We start from the raw sequence: 24,732 nt of genomic DNA on the forward strand, positions 1-24,732 counted from the left end.
CTTAAACATTTTTTCAATTTCTTTTTTTTTCTTGTATGTATGTATATGTATGTATGTGTATATATATATATATATATATATATATATATATATATATATATATATATTTATATATTTATACTTTAACTCTGAAATTATTTTGGTTAAAATTGCCCTTATTTCTTTTGAAGTTGTAGCACCCCCTGCAGTACCACCCTAACCCCCTAGGGGTCACGGAGCCCCGGTTGAAGACTCCTGCTATACGGTATTATGAACAGTGTATTTCTGTCCGACAGGGTTCATGGGAGACGAGACGAGGATTGTTCTGGTAGGGAAGACCGGCGTGGGGAAGAGCGCAGCAGGAAACACCATCCTGGGCTGGGAAGCCTTCGAGTCGGAGCTGTCTTCGACCTCCCTGACGACCGACTGTCAGAAAGCCAAAGGGTGGGTGGACGGCCGGCCGGTGGCCGTCATCGACACTCCGTCGCTTTTCGACACAAACCTCAGCCAGGAGGAAGTGCAGAGCAAGATTAACGGGTGCATTTCCCTGTCGGCTCCGGGTCCTCACGTCTTCCTGGTGGTCCTGCAGCTGGGCCGCTTCACCCAGGAGGAGAAAGACACCGTCCGGATGATCCAGACCACGTTTGGGGAGGATGCAGCCAGATACACGATGGTGCTGTTCACACACGGAGACAAGCTGGAGGAGGACGAAACCATCGAAGGCTTCATCTCCAAGAGTCCCGACCTGCAGGCCTTTATTCAGAGTTGCTCCAACAGATACCACGTCTTCAACAACGATGTTAAAGACCTCGAGCAACCCAGCCAACTGCTGTACAAAATCGACTGGATGACGACGGCCAACGATGGAAGCTACTACAGCAACGACATGTTCATGAGGGCGGAGGCCGCCATCGAGGAGGAGAAGGAGCGACTGTTGAAGGAGATGGAGGAGGAGAGGCAGAGGGAGCTGGAGGAGCTCAGGGTGAGATACTCGGAGGAAATGTACCACCGGGCGGAGGCCGAGGTGAACCAGAGGTACGAGGAACAAGCCCGGAGTGACGCAGAGAGGTGCAACAAATTCATCACCTCGTTGACCACGGGCTACGGCACCGCCATCGGAGCTGCCCTGGGCCTCCTAGCAAGTGCGATTGGGGGGATGACCATGCGAGTCTGGGAACGCTGCACTATGCAGTGAAGACAACACGACTTTCCCGATTCCTGGAAAGGTTCCTCTTAGAAAATCTGTTTTACTCTGCTGGGATGAACCAACCCTACTTTCTTTATTCTGATACCACCTCCCAGTGTTCTGTCGATCCATGCTACCCGTCCAGATCTGCTACGTTGTGGTTCTGCATAGTCGGTTTTCAAAGTTTGATTGCCCATAATTTCATGCATCCCTTCAGTCCACGCTGCTGTTAATGATGAGTAACATCCTCAAAATCCCTAAGAAGATATATATTTATATATACAAGCCAGCAGAGATAATTTTTGATGCTTGCTGTGCCCTGAATGCATTAAGTGACGGGAGCATTATTTGATAGGATGTTACTGGACCATCAAATGATGCTACCCCTGAAATATTGATTTAAAATGGATAATATGGGATGTTGAGTATTTGATCCTTCAAAATAAACATGACATGAATTGCATTACACTTTGTGAACATTATACGATAAAGAGAAAAAAAAACCATGCTAACGTTTTATTTGATATTCATTCAGTCATTGGCCTTTATTTAACCAGCAGGTCATTAAGAACATTCTTATTTACAATGACGGCCTGGCAAGAGAGTGCAACTGTGAGAAACCTTGGTGTTATTTTCGATCAGGATTTGTCGTTTAAACCATATGTCAATCCGGTTTGTAAAATAGCCTTTTTCCATCTCCGTAATATTGCAAAGATTAGGAAAATCCTCTCGCAGAGTGATGCAGAAAAACTAGTTCATGCGTTTGTATCTTCTAGACTAGATTACTGTAATGTGTTGTTAGCAGGATGTCCAAGTAATTTGCTGAATAGGCTCCAGCTGATCCAAAATGCAGCAGCACGAGTACTGACAGGAATTAGCAGGAGAGACCACGTCTCTCCAGTGTTAGCGTCGCTCCATTGGTTACCCGTAAAATTCAGAATCCAATTTAAAATTGTATTACTTGCGTATAAAGCCCAAAACGGCTTAGCTCCGCATTATTTGCAAGACCTGATAGTGCCTTATGTTCCTGGCAGAGCTCTCCGTTCTCAGAGTGCAGGTTTACTCGTAGTTCCTAGAGTATCTAAATGTAGATTTGGAGGGCGGGCGTTCTGCTATCAGGCACCATTACTTTGGAACCAACTTCCAATCTGGGTTAAGGAGGCTGACACCACCTCCACCTTTAAAACTAAACTTAAAACCTTTCTGTTTAGTAAAGCCTATAGTTAGTGTTTAGTAAACCTCTAGCTGGTGTTGGTAAATCTCTAGGTAGTGTAAACTTTAGTGTGTCAGAGTCGCTCCTGTAGTTTCTTGTGCTGGCCCCCCCTTCTCCTCCCTTTTCTCTCTTTTGTCCATGTTGCAGCATCCTTTGCCGGACACCGGAACCTGCAGGTGGTCGTGGGTGGCTTGTAGCTTGCATTACGGAGCACAAGTCTTTCCCCGACCCTGCACCCCAACCTGGGACTTGCTGATTGGGCCGGAGCTTCGGGAGCTGCGTGCTGGCCTGCGGTCCCGGTCCCCACCCCTGGTCATCCCGTTGCTGCTTCCACCTGCCTGCTGTGCTGTTGCCGTCCCTGACCCACCAGTCTGGCCCTCGGCAGGAGGGTCCCCCCTTATGAGCCTGGTCCTGCTCAAGGTTTCTTCCCTCCTAAAGGGGAGTTTTTCTTGCCACTGTTTGGCTTAAGGTTTTTTCTCCCACTAGGGGAGTTTTTACCTGCCATTGTTTATGTAATAACTGCTCGGGGGTTTATGTTCTGGGTATGGGTCTCTGTAAAGCGTCTAGAGACAACTCTGTTGTATTAGACGCTATATAAATAAAATTGAATTGAATTGAATTGAAGAGACAAGGAAGTGGTTTGGGGAGTAAAACACAGAAAAATTGTAGCTCTACAAAGGTAGAAAACCATTAGGGAGCATTTTTCGACGCTATGCGGCGGTAGCTTTTTTCAACGAGGCAGCAGAAATCGACAGAACACTGGGCTTTTAATATCAGCTGACACCTGATAGCGATCTGGAGGTTCTGAGGGCATCATGGTCGACTTACAGAGGTTCAGGTCTGGACTCCTCCCATCCTTACTGGCGGTAAACAACACCCAAACTGGCTTTGGACTCCCATCCTGGACATCCCTTATGGCAGAAGGTCACACACCAACAACACTAACACAACAACACGGCAGAGGAGACTAAAGACACTGAAGAAACTACAGATGGACAACAAAACAAGACCACGACTGAATGAGAGATTAAACAAGAAGGAATCTGGAACGGAGCCCTAAAATACCCTAAACCTCCAAACCTGCTGCTGAGTTAAAAGCCTTTAAACTGTCCTAACTCTGTATCACAACATGCAGATGAGATGAAGACCGACCCCGACCCAAATCCAGAGCTGCAACAACGCTGGATGTTACGTGAGGGACTGTATCGAGTATTTAAGCAAACTTCAGCTGAAAGAGGACAAGGACTTTATGAAGTCCCGCAGGAACCAAGCAGCAGGTTCCAGAACCAAGAGAGGTCCAACGACTTCACCACAATGAACTAAATTGCCCCCGAAGAAGCCAGAATAAGAATTATTAGAATTAAAGGGTGAAACTGCAGAACTGATTATCCTGGATTAGTAGCATGTGTTGAAAACATTGAAAATGTCGGCTTCTGCAGTTTAAAGCTCCCGTGTTCTGCTCTTCCTGTAATACATCCAGTTTTCAGGTTGTCTGTCATTTAAAGACATGAACGGTTGATTAGGTAGTAAATACAAGTTTCAAAGAGCAGTCATACCAAGAGCTCATTGTTCCAGACCAGCCCTGCCCATGCATTGATCCCACGGGGCGGTCAGCCACGCCTCTTTAGACCAGAGTTAAAAAACAAACATGTTCCGACCCGTAGATGGACTTTGATGAGTCCCAGTTGGTTTGTGTCCATGTTGGTCCTACTTCTATCTGACCAAATAGACTCTGTGTCCATATGGTCAACCCAGACCGATTCTGTTGGTGTCCCCCCACCTCAAATTCTGCCCCTCCTGAGCCCACGGCCACACTTCCCATGTAAAATCCATTTCAAGACCACTCTGGATCTGAGTAACCTTCATGTTGATGACAGCTCATCTTGCTCCGCAAAGGAACTTTTATCATTGACTGAAGCTTTTAATTTTGAGCAACATGTTTCTGAGCCCACACACCAGAAAGGCCACATTTTAGACTTAGTTTTTACCCTTGGACTAGACATTTCAAATGTGTCTGTACAGGACATCCAGCTCAGTGATCATTTTCTTGTTCAGTTTGATCTCCACTTCAGCCCTGAGCCTAAGCCCATAGAAGCTAGGTCTCAGAGGCGTGTTATTTCTGCTAATACTGCAGACAGTTTCTCTGCCATGTTTGACCCTCTTTTGTTTATGGACTGCCTTGATGTGGACAATTTTACTCAGTGTTTTACCAACCATTGTGTCAAAATTCTGGATCAGGTGGCACCTGTTAAATCAAGCTGGTCAGTTCGGAAAAAAGTGTGCCCTTGGACAAATGAAGACACCATGAGTCTAAGGAGACTTTGTCGTAAGACTGAACGCCTGTGGAAATCCACTAAACTTGAGGTGCAGACTCCATCTCAGGGATCTTGTGGCCTCATATAATGAGATGGTGGAAAATGCCAGATCAGACTTTATTCGTCAACTGGTAACGGCTAACAAGAAAAATCCCAAAGTGCTTTTTAACACAATCAATTCTCTTGTGTGTCCTGCTGCACCAGTTACTCCTGTTTTTTGTGAAGCGGACAGCAATGCATTATTGAGATTTTTTACTGTGAAAATTAAGTTGATCAAGGAGAAAATCCCTCCCCTTTTGTGTGGAACCCCTGCTGTCGCTGAGCCTGTCTCCAGCTTGTGGTCCTCATTTAGGTCTGTGACTCTTGCTGATATCTCAGCACTGGTGACCAAGATGAAACTCTCCTCTTGCTCATCGGATGTCCTTCCGTGTAGGCTTTTTGTGAAAGTGTTTGATGTAATTGGCCCCTGGGTTACCAAAATGGTTAACCTCTCTCTGTCCTCTGGAGTGTTTCCCAATGCTTTTAAGCATGCTATAGTGGAGCCTTTACTCAAAAAGGCAGGCTTAGACCCGACTGTCCTCGGTAATTTCAGGCCGATCTCTAAGCTACCAATCTTGTCCAAGATCCTAGAGAAGGTGGTCTCTGAGCAGCTGTCATTATTCCTGGATCAAAACAACATCCATGAGACTTTTCAGTCTGGTTTCCGCAAACATCACTCTACGGAGACAGCCTTGCTGAAAGTGTCCAGTGACATTATGATGTCTGCTGATTCAGGAAAATGCACTGTTCTAGTTCTCTTAGATCTGTCCTCAGCCTTTGACACCGTTGACCACCAAATCCTGTTGAGAAGGCTGAGGGATGAAGTAGGACTGTCAGGTTCAGTTCTACAGTGGTTCTCGTCATACCTTTCTGGGCGTAGCTTTAGTGTTACAGCTAACCAAATAAGGTCTGGGTCAGCAGATCTGTTGTGTGGAGTCCCCCAAGGTTCTGTTTTGGGTCCTTTATTATTTTTGTTGTATTTGATCCCCTTGGGAAAAATCGTCCAGAGTTTTCCTGATGTCTCCTACCACATGTTTGCTGATGATATTCAGCTTTACTGCTCTTTCAAGCCTACTGAGCTCCACAGGCTAAATTCCCTAGTTCATTGCTTGGTGAAGATAAAACAATGGCTAAGTGTGAACACCTTGCAGCTAAACGTAGACAAAACAGAAACCCTGGTTATTGCCCCTGATGCCTCCATTCCTGGGATTAACCAGTATTTGGGTGATTTGGGCCAGTCTGTTAAACCGAGCCTAAGAAACCTGGGTGTTGTGTTTGACAAAGACATGTCATTAGTGCAACACTGCAAACAGCTGACAAGGAATTGCTTTTTTCATCTGAGGAATATTTCGAAACTCAGGAAAATGTTGTCGCAAAAGGATTTGGAGCTGGTCATTCACGCATTTGTGTCCTCGCGTTTGGACTATTGTAACAGTTTGTTCTCTTGTCTAAACAAGAAGGAGCTGTGTCGCCTGCAGCTAGTGCAGAATTCCACAGCAAGAATTCTGGCCCGCGCTAATAGGAGGTCACACATAACCCTATTCTCAAAGCTCTTCATTGGCTGCCAGTTTCCTCTAGGGTCTATTTTAATATTCTGGTTTTAACTTTCAGAGCTTTGCATGGTCAGGCTCCACCTTACATCAGCGATCTGATCCAGCCCTACACCCCAGCTCGGGCTCTGAGGTCTGTGGATCAGAATCTGCTGATGGTTCCTCGTACTCGCTTCCGGACCAGAGGAGACCGATCCTTCCAGGCCGTTGCTCCCAGGCTTTGGAACGATCTTCCAGTCTCTCTGCGTTCCATGGAGTCTGTTGATCCTTCAAAAGGCAACTAAAGACCTTTTTATTTGTGCAGGCTTTTGCCTAATTATCTTGGGGCTGTTATGATTGTAAATGTGTTGTCTTGGCCTTTTTAATCTTAAATTTGTATGTATCTTTTAACTGTGTTTTTATTTTAACTGTGAAGCGCTCTGTGACCATGGTCTGTGAAGAGCGCTCTACAAATAAAGTTTACTTACTCACTTACTTACTTAGCCCCTTTTAATCCAGACGAAGGTGCTGAGTTCTGGTAAAACGCGGTGCACTGGTGCAGACTCAACCCTGAATTATGGTTCTCCGTTAAACCAACGCAGAGCCTACGCTGTTGCCGTAACGCCGTCGTGAACCTTCGTTCTTCTCCGTCACTCCATTTCACAGCAGTGCAAAACCCCCCCAGAGCGCTAGTTGATACTTTTGTTTAGCTTGTGGTTTTTCCGGTCCAGTGAATCAAAGAGATTAGGACAACTATTGTGCAAAAAACCAAAACAACCCCCCCAAAAAAACACAAACACAAAGAAAAGACCGCTGAAAATTCACGACTGCTTCACAAACCGGAACCGGAAATGCGTTGCTACCAAGCGAACCAATCACAGCCCTCTCGGTCTGCGTTGGGTCGACGCGTAGTTTAATTTTTTTGGAGGTGCAGGTCAGGCTACAGCGTAGCTATGCTAACCGCTAACCTACGGCGTAGGTTTAACGCAGAACCATAATTCAGGCTTTAGTCCTCCGTTTCGTAGCAACTCTCACGGTAACCTGACCTTTTTTTTCTTTCCTTGGAGACTTTTCACCTTCTTTCCTGAAGATTTTATCACTTTGAACTAATGAATTTAGATAGAAGGTTAAACATCTTCAAGAAGAGAAAGAGCAGCCGCCGCGTGGAGGAGGGAGCTACATCCATCTAGTGGTGGAGGAGGGAGTTACATCCATCTAGTGGTGGAGGAGGGAGCTACATCCATCTAGTGGTGGAGGAGGGAGTTACATCCATCTAGTGGTGGAGGAGGGAGCTACATCCATCTAGTGGTGGAGGAGGGAGCTACATCCATCTAGTGGTGGAGGAGGGAGCTACATCCATCTAGTGGTGGAGGAGGGAGCTACATCCATCTAGTGGTGGAGGAGGGAGCTACATCCATCTAGTGGTGGAGGAGGGAGTTACATCCATCTAGTGGTGGAGGAGGGAGCTACATCCATCTAGTGGTGGAGGAGGGAGCTACATCCATCTAGTGGTGGAGGAGGGAGCTACATCCATCTAGTGGTGGAGGAGGGAGCTACATCCATCTAGTGGTGGAGGAGGGAGCTACATCCATCTAGTGGTGGAGGAGGGAGCTACATCCATCTAGTGGTGGAGGAGGGAGCTACATCCATCTAGTGGTGGAGGAGGGAGCTACATCCATCTAGTGGTGGAGGAGGGAGATACATCCATCTAGTGGTGGAGGAGGGAGCTACATCCATCTGGTGGTGGAGGAGGGAGCTACATCCATCTAGTGGTGGAGGAGGGAGCTACATCCATCTGGTGGTGGAGGAGGGAGTTACACCTAACCGACCGACCTGGCGGTTAGGCTGCAGAAGCTCCGGTGGTTGTAGAGACCAGATCAGCTGTTTCTTTTCTTTGTATTTGTTGGTGTAAAGAAATGTGCAGAAACATCTTAATGGGACCTTTCTGAAGTCTGCATTCTCAGTATTTTTACTGAACTTTTACTGAAATTTGAACTAGAATCAAGGGCCCAATAAGTTTTTTACTTCCTCCTACTCTTTTTCTGGGATGAAAGTTTATTACCCTTTGATTTTGTTTAATGACTCTTTTTGTTTTGTGTAATAGTTTTTTTTATGATAGAAATAAAGATTTCAATCAATCAATCAATCAATAAATCATTACTAAATGAAATAAAAAAAAACCTCACGTTACATGTTGGACATAAACATCTGTGAAACCAGAGCAATGATTTTGGAAATCTGTATATTATTTAATGATTTATGTTTAATTAATGAAAGAACTAGTAAATCCTGAGTTGATGAGTTTCCAGCAGCTTCCTGATTGGCTGCAGCTCCATCGGCTCCTTTTACACAAATACACACAAATCATATATTTTATTGTGTTGTTCTTTTTGTGTGTAAAAAATGAAGAAATAAAGATAAAGGTGTGAGAAGGATGAAGTCGGTTTGTTTTTATACTTTTAACACTTAAATAAAGGTGTTTCAAATTAAAACACTAAAGTTTACACATTAATTCCTGTCCTCTTTACTAACAGGAAGGTAAAAGTAAAGAAGTCCTTTAAGCTTGGAGCTGTGAGACGACGGTTGTCCCGACCAATCAGAGAGCTCCGTGGATCAGCTCTCCGATTGGTCGGATAGGACCGGTTTCTTTGAGCAGAAGTTCAATCGGGAGGTGAAAGATTTAGAAAAACATATTTAAAGGCCTGAATGAGCGTGAACCTCTAAAGCAGCCCAGAGGTGTCTCCTACTATTAGCCTACTGAAAAATCCGGATTTATAAAACTGTGTGCACGCACACTTGCACGCAATGTTCACTTTATAAATCACAGTCCAGCTGGAAGGTTGCGCAGCTGAATTCTCCTCATATCCCGCCCTCTACACGCCCACTTCATACCATAAATGGGCAAGGCAAAGTAGTATTTGCATATGAATGAGCTGCTGAGCATGTGCAGCAGCTTCCTGCAGCCTGTTTGGGCGTCAGGATGAATGAGACGTGTTGAGCCACCGTGCAACTGAATTTCACGGAGACGGAGATGTTGTGGATGAGGTGGAGGACAGGAAAACCACATTATTTGGTGGTCACAGTAAAAGTATAAATAGTATATAAATAGTATAAAATAAAGAGAGTAAAAATAAAACCCTGTGAACAAGGGAACAGGGGGGACATGCCCCCCCACTTTTCAAGCTCATGCTTTTGCCCCCCCCCCCCCTTTTTTTTACAGTTTAAGAACTAACGGTAGGCTCATTCTGTCAAATCATCGAGACACTGTGAGAAGACGGGACGGGAGCCCCGCTCCCCCTCCTCCCCTCCTCTCCTCTCAGTGCTGCTCAAGGCTGTTTTACGGCTCCGCGTTAAATCGACGCAGAGCTACGGCGTAGGTTACGCGGCCCGCGCACCGTACAGGGCGCATCGCCGCGTAACCTACGCCGTAACCTACAGCGTAACCCTACGGCGTAGGCTCTGGGTCGATTTAACGCGGAACCATTATTTAGGCATAATTAGGCTTAACTAGTGTGTGCGTGTGTGACAGACGTGCATGGGACGATTGTGAAATACGGAATAAACTGTTTTTATATAAATTTTAATTCCCAATTACGTAACAATTCCGTATTTCCGGGGCCGGTGGCAAGCCCACTCACCGCGGCTGCAGCACCAGCAGCTGAGTCCTGACTGACGCTGAGCTTCAAACACAGAGGGACACGATCAGCGCTATTATATTATAGTCTGATATGTGATGACATTATTAAGAGTATGACATGAATCTGCTTCATTTAAGTATGTTCCTACGGGAGGGTCAGGGTTGCCGTAGAGATACCCAGATTTTTCGGTTAGTTTTTTCTTTTTAAATCCCAACCTTTGTGTAGAAGGTGCTTGCAACATCTTTCAGCCCTGTTGTGTGTGCAAGCGAGCTTTATAAATGAGGCCCCAGAACTGTAGTAGTAGTACTAGCTCTGTCCTGTACTGTAGTAGTAGTACTAGCTCTGTCCTGTACTGTAGTAGTAGTACTAGTTCTGTCCTGTACTGTAGTAGTAGTACTAGCTCTGTCCTGTACTGTAGTAGTAGTACTAGGAGGATGGTGGCTAACCTTCATCCATCATGGACAATGTCTCCCCCCCCCCCCCTTCATGAGACTGTCAGAACCCTGGAGCTCCATCAGAGCTCCAACAGAGCTCCAACAGAGCTCCATCAGAGCTCCATCAGAGCTCCATCAGAGCTCCATCAGAGCTCCATCAGAGCTCCAACAGAGCTCCATCAGAGCTCCATCAGAGCTCCATCAGAGCTCCATCAGAGCTCCATCAGAGCTCCAACAGAGCTCCAACAGAGCTCCATCAGAGCTCCATCAGAGCTCCAACAGAGCTCCAACAGAGCTCCATCAGAGCTCCAACAGAGCTCCAACAGAGCTCCATCAGAGCTCCAACAGAGCTCCAACAGAGCTCCATCAGAGCTCCATCAGAGCTCCATCAGAGCTCCATCAGAGCTGTGCAATAACAACATCTTTCCCGTCCTGCACTATACTTTTTATTTTTAATTCCAATTTATATACTGTTTATATTTTGTAATTATACATTTTTTTTACTTTTTTACCCTCTCCTGCATGTGTTGAGTTTACTGCTGCTGCACAAAGTGAATTTCCCCATTCAGAGAGAAATAAAGAACAATCTTATCTTTTTTTCTTATCTTAAAACACCAGGTCCAAGCAGGACAGTTCTGGTCCAAAGTTCATCTGCTGACAAACGATCTGACTTCAGACTTGAGCTGATTCCACGTCCAGGAAACCCTCGTATGTGACCTTTAGACCAGAATGTACCGACTTCACATCCCATAAACCCAGATTTACCGTGTTGATAAGAGAAGTGGAGACGGTTCTGGCCGACAGGTTCAGGGGCCTCATTTATAAAGCTTGCTTCCCACAAAACAGGGCTTGAAAGATGCGCAAGCACCTTCTACGCAAAGATTGGGATTTAAAAAGAAAAAAGTAACCGAAAAATCTGCGTATCTCTATGCCAACCCTGACCCTCCCGTAGGAACATACTTAAGATCTGGGGAACTGGCGACGCAGATGAGGTGGTGAAATGAAGCAGATTCATGTCATACTCTTAATAATGTCATCACATATCAGACTTATAATATAATAGCGCTGATCGTGTCCCTCTGTGTGTGAAGCTCAGCGTCAGTCAGGACTCTGCTAGAGCTGCAGCCGCGGTGAGTGGGCCCGCCACCGGCCCCGGAAATACGGAATTGTTACGTAATTGGGAATTAAAAATTGCGTTCCGTATTGAACCAATACGGAACGCAGTTTATTCCGTATTTCACAATTGTCCCATGCACGTCTGTCACACACGCACACACTAGTTAAGTCTAAATTATGGTTCCACGTTAAAACGACCCAGAGCCTACGCCGTAGGGTACGCGGCCGGGCGCACCTACCCCGTAGGCTCTGCTTTGGTGACACGGAACCATAAATCAGCCTTGAGCAGCTCTGAGGGGAGGGGAGGGGAGAAGTGGGAGCGGGGCTCCCGTCCCGTCTTCGCACAGTGTCTTGATGATTTGTAATTACAGGCTGAGCCTACCGTTGGTTCTTAAACTGTAAAAAGTGGGGAGGGACAAAAACATGATTTTGAAAAGTGGGGGGGGCATGCCCCCCTGTTCCCAGTGTGCCGTGGCTCTCACGGGCAGCAACGGCGTGCAGCCACTCACTCGCTTTATGTAATACTATTTATATACTATTTATACTTTTACTTTGACCACCAAATAATGTGGTTTTCCTGTCCTCCACCTCATCCACAACATCTCGTTCCCACTTCCCAGTCTCCGTGAAATTCAGTTGCACGGTGGCTCAACACGTCTCATTCATCCTGACGCCCAAACGGGCTGCAGGAAGCTGCTGCACATGCTCAGCAGGCTCATTCATATGCAAATAATACTTTGTATTACCCATTTATGGTAGAAAGTGGGTGTGTAGAGGGCGGGATATGAGGAGAATTCAGCTGTGCAACCTTCCAGCTGGACTGTTACTTATAAAGAGAACATTACGTGCAAGTGTGCGTGCTCCAACAGAGCTCCAACAGAGCTCCATCAGAGCACCAACAGAGCTCTAACAAAGCTCCATCAGAGCTCCATCAGAGCTCCAACAGAGCTCCAACAGAGCTCCAACAGGGCTCCATCAGAGCTCCAACAGAGCTCCATCAGAGCTCCAACAGAGCTCCATCAGAGCTCCATCAGAGCTCCAACAGAGCTCCATCAGAAGTCCATATATATATATATATATATATATATATATATATATATATATATATATATATATATATATATATATATATGTATATACCATGAACCGGTTCCCAGCAGGACTGGTGATCATCTAAGGTCAAAAGGTCAGGGGTCAGATTTCTCCATTCTCGAGGTTAAAGTATATGAAGTCTGTACTGACTGAGTCATGTGACCAGTGTTGGGCGTCGTCCATATGCTCATGTGAACTCTGAACTTATAAATGTATGAACATTTTGTGAATGTGTATATTCAACTTTGAGACTGCTCAGCCGAAAATCGGCTGTAATGTGCCTCCTAAAATGGCCACCTTGCCATGAACTACAACCCCCAGCATGCCTTGCGTGGGGGGGCGGCGCCTACAAGCGGCGCGCATCCAATCGCAACGAGGCACCGATGACGTCACCGCAGCGCGCGTAGGATCAAAACGCTGCGCCGCTCCTTTTCCTGTCTTTTTTTCCTTTCATCAACCGGTGGGTCAGCACGTCCACTTTTGGCTCCGGGCCAGAAGGGACCACGACCTTCCCCCCCCAAAGGGGGGGTAAGAGGAGAGATCTGCGGCGTGCTCCTGCCGGTCCGGCCGGAGGATCAGCGAGGATCCACAGCGCGGACCGCGGCGCTGCGTCCCTCTCTCCCTTTTTCCTCTCTTCTCCACTTCATCGCTGGATCTTTTGGCTCCGGGCCAAGATCCCATCTCCCTTTCTCCCCCCGGCTGGGGGGAGGTGTAAGGCCCGCATTGGATCGGGCCCGCCCGTTGGACCTGCGGTCCACGGAGCCGCGGTCCCCGGGAGGCTCCGACCTCTCACTAAACTCTGTCCTCTTTAAGTTTTGCAGATCCGAGCTCACGCCGCCCACGCGCTCCCGGCCATCAGATTGGGACACAGCTGCGACTGAACGCTCCGACTGAAGCCCCCCTCCCCGCTCCGAGCCCCTGTCCGCTGACCGCGCAGGGATCCGGACGGACGGCCGGCGTCTCGCCCGGTTGTGAGCTTTCCCGGGGCCCGGACGGCCGCGCGTCGCAGCAGGGAAGCACGGCAAGGAGAGACCGGTCCCCCGCCGCGCCTAGGAATGCGTGAGAGCCCCCGTTTGGTCCGGAAGCACGGCCCTGCACGAGGCGGCCCCGCCGCTGTCTAATCCGTTTCAGGGGAAGGGACGGGACGCGAGAGCCTGACTGGGAAACCCCCCGCACAGGACCACGACCCGCTGTCGACAAAGCCCGCAGGCACCCGATCTGGATCCCGAGGAGACGTGAGCTCATGAGCCCGGTGATCAGTAGGACTTAAGAGCAGTTCAGAACTGTGTGAAGCCGTGAGCCCTGGTTATCAGTAGCGTTTCAGAGCTAAATCTGTGTTCCGAACTGAGATTACTGCATAAGCCATCATCATTGTTATCATTATCATGTCTGATCATTTGGTAGTCGTTGTTTTCTGCCATAGTCACGTTTGAAACGCCTGCGTTTGCCATCCGGTCTAATTGCACGTGGCTTAAAGAGAGTTTCGCCATCTTTAAATAGCACAGGAGCCCCGACTTCTTTAAACACTGCAGCCACGTTTGAACTGTAGAGGTTCTGTATCATCCTTATTATTGCTTTGATTTCTTTTTTTTTCATTCCATGCATTTAACTTTCATTTAATTTTTATTGATTGTTGTTTTCTAGTTAATTAACCCAACCAGATTCTGACAATCTTAATTGTATTCAGATATTTTCCTTAAAATGTGTTAGTAACATCCCAACATCTATGTCTACATTCTGACCAAAAATTATTTGTCCAGCTTTTACGGTTTGGCCGTGAACTTGAGTTACAAATAAAAATTAAGGTTGTTTTTTTTGCTTTCTCTCCCACTCCACTCTAGATTTGACATAAAAGTGATTTCCAGTCCTCGCTTGAGTGCTCATATCTTGAAAAGTTTACATCTTAGGAAAAAACAGTTTCAGGTTTGGAGAGAGAGAAGAGAAGTTTTCCTCCGTTTTGAAGCTTGAATGATATTTTTACGTGCAAGTATGAGAAAGTTACGTGACTCAGAAAAAAGGTGAATTTTTTTGTGACTTTTTCCCATCCGCTTTGAATGGGTGTTTTTTCGCCGGTTCTTTGGGAATAACTTTGGGAAAAATGGGAATTTCAACACCAAAAGTCATAGCTCACTATTCATTGAGCCGCAGGTTTTGATATATGATGCGTCTCGGTCGTCTGAAATCTGCAGGAGGAGTAGCAAACCGAAATATGTCCGGAAAATGAATAATAAGCAAAAGCAAAATAATAAACCCGCAGGATAACATTAGTGCCTGTTATCCTGCACGCCTCCTCCATTGCTATGGCATAGCTATGGAGGAGGCGTACCTCTTGGCGCAGCCGTGGCACTAATAATAACATCAAGCAATGTAGACTTATCCAATTTTTTTTTAATTTAACCTAGTTGGAAAGTTAATTAGTTGGATTTAGAGCGTCACAAATGTCCTTAAGTGAGTTTGAAGATGTTGTGAGCCAGTCCCAGTTTAAATCTCCCAATAAAACAAAGTCCTTGTCTGATAACATAAGTAAGAGGTCAGAAAGCAGTTTTACAGCTTCATGTGATGACGATGGAGGGCAATAACATCCTAGTACTGTAAGATCAGCACCATGTGAAAGATGTAACTGAATTACAGACAGTTCAAAGAGCTTTGGTTTACTGATTGATTCAACACAGGAACAGTTGAATGTTGTTTTATCGCCACACCTTCTCCTTTGATAACGCGATCTGTCCTGTAGATATTATATCCATCAATGAGTACCATATTATTCCTAATCGATGATTTCAGCCAAGTTTCGGACAAAACTATAATGTCACTCTCAGTCAACTTTGCCCAAAGACGTACTGCGTCTATTTGTTTATTAAACTGCAAACATTTAGATGAATGAAACGTAATCCATGTTTTTTTTTAAGATGATCCAGAGTTTCAAGCTGTGTCAGATCAGGGCCTGGGTTGGGGTGAATGTTACCTCATAGAAAAAGAAGGAGAATCATCCAGACCTTCTTCGCTGGGCCAATACAGACAGTTATCTGTACCAATCAACACATTTTCCACACTAGAAGGCGTGAGGAGCCTCCACCCCTTTCCCTTACGCTGACTCATGTTTATGGAACTAGGGCGTTCCAATCAATAAAAGGTGAGGACGAAGCAGAGACGAGCATGTTTGGAGGATTGTGACTGCACATTCTCTCACCTCTCTCCTTGCAAGTATCTTTTAACCTGAACTGAGGTCTCTGTCACTTGGTAATATCCAGCAGACTTAGCCAAGTTGTTGAGGGTGTCAATTTGGACGTGACAAGAGGCCACGGCGAGGTGCTGGTTCCACCCCCAGGTGCAGGTTCCACCCCCAGGTGCTGGTTCCACCCCCAGGTGCTGGTTCCACCCCCAGGTGCAGGTTCCAGCAGAAAACCAGGAGGAAGGAGGTTCAGTCAGCAGGAGACGACGGGATGGGCGGTTCTGGATCCAACATGTCCGGGGGAAACGCTCAGGGTAAGATACTACTAACGGCGTGCAAAGAGGACTGCGTCTCTCAAATGAGCAAAATAGCACACGCTGTTCATTTAGTACTTTTGCCCTGATGAATAATCAATATGGGGCGTACCCGGCAGAAATCCTAAATACTGGGAGGGGAAAATGCAAATATGTTCATTTACCACGCGCAATGAGATTTACCAAGCCTGAAAGTTTTTGCGGGGATTGTGATTGCGTCTGTATTTAATACGTTTGAAAGGAAGGTGCTAATCTCCACATGCAAAAGGAGAAATATTTTATTTGAATGTTAAATCGAGTATTATTCAGCAAAAGGTTGCAACAGGAGGCACATTCATTTTTTTATTTGTGATAATAAATAAATCACGTGTTTTCATGGAGAAAAAAGTGTTTCTTATTGTGCGCCTATACTTGTTCTGCAGTTGTCATACCCCGGTGTTGTGCCGTATTCAGCACCCCTGCCGTGAAAAGCACCCCCTCGTCTGACAAAAATTATATTCTCATTCCGTGTCATGTCCTGTTTAGCGTCCAGTTTTGTGTTAACGATTCATGTTTAAATGCGCTCATGGATTCCACAATAGTCATACTTTCCCACAATCACAGTCACAGATAACAAAAATCGGGTAAATGGTTATTGATTTCATTAATTAATAGCCTGCTTGTGTTGTCTTCCATAATATTTGTAAATATATATAATATAAACTCCTAAGTATGTGTTTGTGTGAGTGTGTATATATAAATATATTGAAGTGTCAGTGTGTTGTTTTTTTTCTTGGTCTACTTATCATTGAATATACAAGGGGGTGCTTTTCACGGCAGGGGTGCTGAATACGGCACAACAATTTGCCTCTTCCACTAATATCTCTAACTCAACTCGTCAAATTTCATTTTGCGCTCGCAAACCGTAAGACACGCAACACCTCATTTAAATACTGCGGTTTGCACCTGTTATCAATTGCGCACGCATTCTTAGTTGATCACCCGCAAAACACACAACAACAGCACGGGCAAACTTTCAGTGCACACGCAATTTAGTACTCTTTATTTAGGATCTTAGTAAATCGGGCCCTTGTCTTTAAATCTGGTTTCAGTTCAGTTTCAGTTGAAGTTTTATTGTCAAATAAAGGTAAGAATCAACATCAGGACCAGTAAAGGTTCTGGACTCGGAGCCCACATGCTTTAAGAAGATAAACTCCCACGAAGATGAAACACAGGAGTTAAACTAAACTAGAGAATAAAAGACATAGAATAAAAGTGTAGTCCAGACGTCTGATGGTTCCCGGCAGGACGTTGATGTTTCCATATTCAGGTCCTGGTTTGTTTGTGTTTCCTCTTTGATCGTCTGGAATTTCAAACATTTATGGAAAACCTCCCGTCCAACGAGTCGTGAGCTCCGTCTGTCGTAGCTACCGGCTCCTCTCCTGCTTCTGTGATTGGTTGGTTTGACTTTAAAGGGAACCTATTATGGCATTTAATGTATATTTTAAACAGGCCTTGAATGTCTTAAAAACAAGCTTTGTTTTTTTTTCCTACATAAATCAGAAATTCAGCCTGTGGGCCATGTGTTTAGCTTTACCGTTTCTAACCTGAGTGGGCGGGGCTATGATAATGAGGCTCTGTGCTGATTGGCTGGTGGATTCTGAGGGGCGGGGCTATGATAATAAGGCTCTGTGCTGATTGGCTGCCTGAATGTCGTGTAGCAGGGGAGGAACTTTTTGGAGGAACTTTTGAAGAGCAGGGTCTGTGTACCTTTTTTCCAGGTCCTGTGCAATGGCTTCTTTGGCTTCTTTGATTACTGAACTGTCTTCATCTCCTGGTGCCATGGATTTTAGAATCATTTCCTTCAGAGGGAGGATCATTGATGTGGTGGGGGTTGTTTCACTGCTCGTGAGAGTTGTGACAGTTTTCAGTGGTTTCAGTAATTCAATGAGCTGTTCTGACAGTTTTTGTTCACCTTCAGTCAACATTGCCATGTCCTTGATGTGACTCCTCAGGCTTTTGTCCATTGTAAATGCAGAACATATGGCAGGCTGCTTGTCAACATATCGTGCTAACATGTCATATATTGAATTCCATCGAGTTGTCACATCATGAATTAACTTGTGCTTGGGTAAGTTTAGCATCTCTTGTTTCACCGTCAGTGCATGGTGGGCTGTGGTGCTCTTGTGGAAAAAGGTGACAACTTTCCTAACTTTCCCAAGGAGGTGGGACACCCCGTTGATTGACACTGCCTTCTTGGCTGCAAGGTTTACAGTATGAGCGAAGCAGCCTATCTGTGGTCCCAGGAGGTCTGTTTCGTTAACTGCATGCACAATATTTGCTGCGTTATCTGTGGTGACTGGTATGGTTGTATTTGGTCGCTCCAACTTCCACTCAGTCACCACTTTTCTCAACTCCTCTGCCAGGTGAGCACTTGTGTGGCCGTCATGCAGGGGGCGGGTTTGCAGGACGGCAAATCCTTTTCAATTGATTTGAGCGTTGTGTCGTAGAGGCCGGGAATGATAACATTGTTGAAATTTGTGAGGGAGGCACAACATAACGTGTTTAATTAGGTGCCGAAAGCCCAACATCTCCGACCACTGAAAAGGGCTGCAAATCTTTTGCAATGAACACGCCGACTGGACGGGTTATTTTCATTTGTTTCACTGGAGTGGAACATGGAACTGTAGGTCTGCTGGAACGCATTCTCCATAGACAGGTGTTTTTTTCTCTGCTTTTAACTCATCCAGTCGCTCGACTGTCCTGTGTGCAGAAAGCGTCACATCAGGGTGTTGACGCTGGAGATGATTGTTGTCACGCCATCATCGTTGTAATCAATGGCAAAAACAAAACATTGCCACACCGGAGATTTAAATGAAGCCGGTGCTTCTTCACATTTTTTTTCTCTCAAATGTTCCGATTGCGCTCGCCACGTTGTTTGTTGTGTGAGAGGCGGGGGTGGGCGGAGCTAGGAGGAGGGAGTGGGCGGAGCTACAACAGTGATGGGGGAGTGGGCGGAGCTACAACAGTGAGTGGGCGGAGCTACAACAGTGATGGGGGAGTGGGCGGAGCTACAAAAGTGATGAGGGAGTGGGCGGAGCTACAACAGTGATGAGGGAGTGGGCGGAGCTACAACAGTGATGATGGGGGAGTGGGCGGAGCTACAACAGTGATGAGGGAGTGGGCGGAGCTACAACAGTGATGAGGGAGTGGGCGGAGCTACAACAGTGATGATGGGGGAGTGGGCGGAGCTACAACAGTGATGATGGGGGAGTGGGCGGAGCTACAACAGTGATGATGGGGGAGTGGGCGGAGCTACAACAGTGATGGGGGAGTGGGCGGAGCTACAACAGTGATGATGGGGGAGTGGGCGGAGCTACAACAGTGATGGGGGAGTGGGCGGAGCTACAACAGTGATGGGGGAGTGGGCGGAGCTACAACAGTGATGAGGGAGTGGGCGGAGCTACAACAGTGATGAGGGAGTGGGCGGAGCTACAACAGTGATGATGGGGGAGTGGGCGGAGCTACAACAGTGATTGGGGAGTGGGCGGAGCTACAACAGTGATGAGGGAGTGGGCGGAGCTACAACAGTGATGATGGGGGAGTGGGCGGAGCTACAACAGTGATGAGGGAGTGGGCGGAGCTACAACAGTTATGGGGGAGTGGGCGGAGCTACAACAGTGATGGGGGAGTGGGCGGAGCTACAACAGTGATGGGGGAGTGGGCGGAGCTACAACAGTGATGAGGGAGTGGGCGGAGCTACAACAGTTATGGGGGAGTGGGCGGAGCTACAACAGTGATGAGGGGGCGGAGCTACAACAGTGATGATGGGGGAGTGGGCGGAGCTACAACAGTGATGAGGGGGCGGAGCTACAACAGTGATGATGGGGGAGTGGGCGGAGCTACAACAGTGATGAGGGAGTGGGCGGAGCTACAACAGTGATGAGGGAGTGGGCGGAGCTACAACAGTGATGAGGGAGTGGGCGGAGCTACAACAGTGATGGGGGAGTGGGTGGAGCTACAACAGTGATGGGGGGCGGAGCTACAACAGTGATGGGGGAGTGGGCGGAGCTACAACAGTGATGGGGGAGTGGGCGGAGCTACAACAGTGATGATGGGGGAGTGGGCGGAGCTACAACAGTGATGGGGGAGTGGGCGGAGCTACAACAGTGATGGGGGAGTGGGCGGAGCTACAACAGTGATGAGGGAGTGGGCGGAGCTACAACAGTGATGGGGGAGTGGGCGGAGCTACAACAGTGATGAGGGAGTGGGCGGAGCTACAACAGTGATGGGGGAGTGGGCGGAGCTACAACAGTGAGTGGGCGGAGCTACAACAGTGATGGGGGAGTGGGCGGAGCTACAACAGTGATGGGGGAGTGGGCGGAGCTACAACAGTGATGAGGGAGTGGGCGGAGCTACAACAGTGATGAGGGAGTGGGCGGAGCTACAACAGTTATGGGGGAGTGGGCGGAGCTACAACAGTGATGATGGGGGAGTGGGCGGAGCTACAACAGTGAGGGGGGAGTGGGCGGAGCTACAACAGTGATGGGGGAGTGGGCGGAGCTACAACAGTGAGTGGGCGGAGCTACAACAGTGATGGGGGAGTGGGCGGAGCTACAACAGTGATGAGGGAGTGGGCGGAGCTACAACAGTGATGATGGGGGAGTGGGCGGAGCTACAACAGTGATGGGGGAGTGGGCGGAGCTACAACAGTGATGATGGGGGAGTGGGCGGAGCTACAACAGTGATGAGGGGGCGGAGCTACAACAGTGATGATGGGGGAGTGGGCGGAGCTACAACAGTGATGAGGGAGTGGGCGGAGCTACAACAGTGATGAGGGAGTGGGCGGAGCTACAACAGTGATGAGGGAGTGGGCGGAGCTACAACAGTGATGGGGGAGTGGGTGGAGCTACAACAGTGATGGGGGGCGGAGCTACAACAGTGATGGGGGAGTGGGCGGAGCTACAACAGTGATGGGGGAGTGGGCGGAGCTACAACAGTGATGATGGGGGAGTGGGCGGAGCTACAACAGTGATGAGGGAGTGGGCGGAGCTACAACAGTGATGAGGGAGGGGGCGGAGCTACAACAGTGATGAGTGGGCGGAGCTACAACAGTGATGGGGGAGTGGGCGGAGCTACAACAGTGATGGGGGAGTGGGCGGAGCTACAACAGTGATGAGGGAGTGGGCGGAGCTACAACAGTGATGGGGGAGTGGGCGGAGCTACAACAGTGATGAGGGAGTGGGCGGAGCTACAACAGTGATGGGGGAGTGGGCGGAGCTACAACAGTGAGTGGGCGGAGCTACAACAGTGATGGGGGAGTGGGCGGAGCTACAACAGTGATGGGGGAGTGGGCGGAGCTACAACAGTGATGAGGGAGTGGGCGGAGCTACAACAGTGATGAGGGAGTGGGCGGAGCTACAACAGTTATGGGGGAGTGGGCGGAGCTACAACAGTGATGATGGGGGAGTGGGCGGAGCTACAACAGTGAGGGGGGAGTGGGCGGAGCTACAACAGTGATGGGGGAGTGGGCGGAGCTACAACAGTGAGTGGGCGGAGCTACAACAGTGATGGGGGAGTGGGCGGAGCTACAACAGTGATGAGGGAGTGGGCGGAGCTACAACAGTGATGATGGGGGAGTGGGCGGAGCTACAACAGTGATGGGGGAGTGGGCGGAGCTACAACAGTGATGATGGGGGAGTGGGCGGAGCTACAACAGTGATGGGGGAGTGGGCGGAGCTACAACAGTGATGGGGGAGTGGGCGGAGCTACAACAGTGAGTGGGCGGAGCTACAACAGTGATGAGGGAGTGGGCGGAGCTACAACAGTTATGGGGGAGTGGGCGGAGCTACAACAGTGATGGGGGAGTGGGCGGAGCTACAACAGTGATGAGGGAGTGGGCGGAGCTACAACAGTTATGGGGGAGTGGGCGGAGCTACAACAGTGATGTGGGCGGAGCTACAACAGTGATGATGGGGGAGTGGGCGGAGCTACAACAGTGATGAGGGGGCGGAGCTACAACAGTGATGGGGGAGTGGGCGGAGCTACAACAGTGATGATGGGGGAGTGGGCGGAGCTACAACAGTGATGAGTGGGCGGAGCTACAACAGTGATGAGGGAGTGGGCGGAGCTACAACAGTGATGATGGGGGAGTGGGCGGAGCTACAACAGTGATGAGTGGGCGGAGCTACAACAGTGATGATGGGGGAGTGGGCGGAGCTACAACAGTGATGAGTGGGCGGAGCTACAACAGTGATGAGTGGGCGGAGCTACAACAGTGATGATGGGGGAGTGGGCGGAGCTACAACAGTGATGAGGGGGCGGAGCTACAACAGTGATGAGGGAGTGGGCGGAGCTACATCAGTGATGGGGGAGTGGGCGGAGCTACAACAGTGATGAGGGAGTGGGCGGAGCTACAACAGTGATGATGGGGGAGTGGGCGGAGCTACAACAGTGATGAGTGGGCGGAGCTACAACAGTGATGAGTGGGCGGAGCTACAACAGTGATGAGGGGGCGGAGCTACAACAGTGATGAGGGGGCGGAGCTACAACAGTGCTTTTCTGCAGCAGCTGACAGGCACAAAAACACACACATGTGGATTGTAAAGCATGAATGGCAAAACCGAAAATCCGCAGCACACAAGGACGTATTGAACCGTTTTTTTTTTAACTCTCACAAATTATTTTGGTTAAAAATGCCTTTATTTATTTTCTTAAGTTGGGGGACCCTGCAGTACCTCCGTGGCCCCCCTAGGGGTCGCGGACCCCTGCTATACGGTATTATGAACAGTGTTTTTCTGTCCTACAGGGTTCATGGGAGACGAGAGGAGGATTGTTCTGGTAGGGAAGACCGGCGTGGGGAAGAGCGCATCAGGAAACACCATCCTGGGCTGGGAAGCCTTCGAGTCGGAGCGGTCTCCGTCCTCCCTGACGACCGACTGTCAAAAGTCCAGAGGGTCGGTGGACGGCCGGCCGGTGGCCGTCATCGACACTCCGGGACTGTTCGACACAAAGCTCACCATGGAGGACGTGCAGAGAAGGATGAAGAGCTGCATTTCCCTGTCGTCTCCGGGTCCTCACGCCTTCCTGGTGGTCCTGCAGCTGGGCCGCTTCACCCAGGAGGAGAAAGAAACCGTCAAGGTGATCCAGACCACGTTTGGGGAGGAAGCAGCCAGATACACGATGGTGCTGTTCACACACGGAGACCAGCTGAAGAACCAAACCATTGAAGGCTTCATCTCCAAGAGTCCTGACCTGGCCGCCCTCATTCAGAGTTGCTCCGGCAGATACCACGTCTTCAACAACGAGGTTAAAGACCTCACGCAAACCAGCAAACTGCTGGAAAAAATCAACATGATGACGACGGCCAACGGTGGAAGCTACTACAGCAATGACATGTTCATGAGGGCGGAGGCCGCTATCGAGAAGAAGAAGGAGCAACTGCTGAAGGAGAGGGAGGGGGAGAGGCAGAGGGAGCTGAAGGAGCTCAGGGAGAAACACTCGGAGGAAATGTACCACCGGGCGGAGGCCGAGGTGAACCAGAGGTACGAGGAACAAGCCCGGAGTGACGCAGAGATGTTCAACAAATTCATCACCACGATCTATGGCACCGCCGTCGGAGCTGTCGTGGGCATCTTAGGAGGTCCGGTAGGTGTGGCAGTCAGGGGCGTGGCCGGCACCGGCACCGGAGCTGCTGTCGAGATGAAAGTCTCCAAAGGCTGCACTACACAGTGAAGACAACACGACCTTCCCGATTCCTGGAAAGGTTCCACTTAGGAAATCTGTTTTACTCTGGTGGGATGAACCAACCCTACTTTCTTTATTCTGATACCACCTCCCAGTGTTCTGTCGATCCATGCTACCCGTCAAAAAATGCTACTTTGTGGTTCTGCGCCACGGACAAGTTTGATTGCCCATAATTTTATGCATCCCTTCAGTCCACGCTGCTGTTAATGATGAGTAACATTCTCAAAACCCCTAAGAAGATATATATTTATATACATACAAGCCAGCAGAGATAATTTTAGATATTTTGTGGCAGTGAGGTGATTAGTATCTTACCTGAATGCATTAAATTATTTGATAGGATGTTACTGGACTATCAAATGCTGCTACCCCTGATATATTGATTTAAAATTGATAATATGGGATGTTGAGTATTTGATCCTTCAAAATAAACTACCCATGACATGAATTCATTACACTTTGGGAACATTATACGATAAAGAGAAAATAAAATAATTCTACCGTTTTATTTGATATTCATTCAGTCATTGGCCTTTATTTAACCAGCAGGTCATTAATAACATTCTTATTTACAATGACGGCCTGGCAAGAGACAAGGAAGTGTTTAGGGAGTAAAACACAGTCAAATTGTAGCTCTACAAAGGTAGAAAACCATTAGGCAGCATTTTTTGATAGACAGATGCTATCGGTTTATGCGGCGGTAGCATTTTTCGACGAAGCAGCAGAAATCGACAGAAGACCGGGCTTTTAATATCATCCGACACCTGATAGCGATCTGGAGGTTCTGAGGGCATCATGGTCGACTTACAGAGGTGCACACAGTCGGTTTTCAAAGTTTGATTGCCACGCCCATAATTTCTTAATTGTATGCATCCCTTCAGTCCACGCTTCAGTCCACGCTGCTGTTAATGGTGAGTAACATCCTCAAAACCCCTAAGATATATATATATATATATATATATATATATATATATATATAT

At 48.0% G+C, this 24,732-nt stretch overlaps 3 protein-coding genes across 3 annotated transcripts in view; all 3 read left to right on the forward strand.

Moving 5' to 3' along the window:
• The first annotated feature begins 233 nt into the window (after positions 1–233).
• LOC133462227 (uncharacterized) lies at positions 234–24,365 on the forward strand. The gene is made up of 4 exons (XM_061743354.1): positions 234–1,170; positions 6,344–6,558; positions 15,815–16,027; positions 22,815–24,365. Exons 1-4 carry the CDS (start codon positions 281–283, stop codon positions 23,738–23,740), a joined length of 2,244 nt encoding a protein of 747 aa, XP_061599338.1. The 5' UTR covers positions 234–280; the 3' UTR covers positions 23,741–24,365.
• Positions 15,474–24,732, forward strand: part of LOC133462228 (GTPase IMAP family member 9-like) — a 206,793-nt gene continuing 197,534 nt past the window's right edge. Inside the window, exon 1 of the mRNA XM_061743355.1 lies at positions 15,474–15,913. The gene's annotated coding sequence lies outside the window, so the exon portion shown is untranslated. The remainder of the gene's footprint in view (positions 15,914–24,732) is intronic.
• LOC133462759 (GTPase IMAP family member 7-like) overlaps positions 15,850–24,732 on the forward strand; it is a 189,306-nt gene continuing 180,423 nt past the window's right edge. The window contains exon 1 of the mRNA XM_061744186.1: positions 15,850–15,960. The gene's annotated coding sequence lies outside the window, so the exon portion shown is untranslated. The remainder of the gene's footprint in view (positions 15,961–24,732) is intronic.

The sequence above is a fragment of the Cololabis saira genome, chromosome 16, assembly GCF_033807715.1.
Source record: "Cololabis saira isolate AMF1-May2022 chromosome 16, fColSai1.1, whole genome shotgun sequence".
Lineage (NCBI taxonomy): Eukaryota > Metazoa > Chordata > Actinopteri > Beloniformes > Belonidae > Cololabis > Cololabis saira.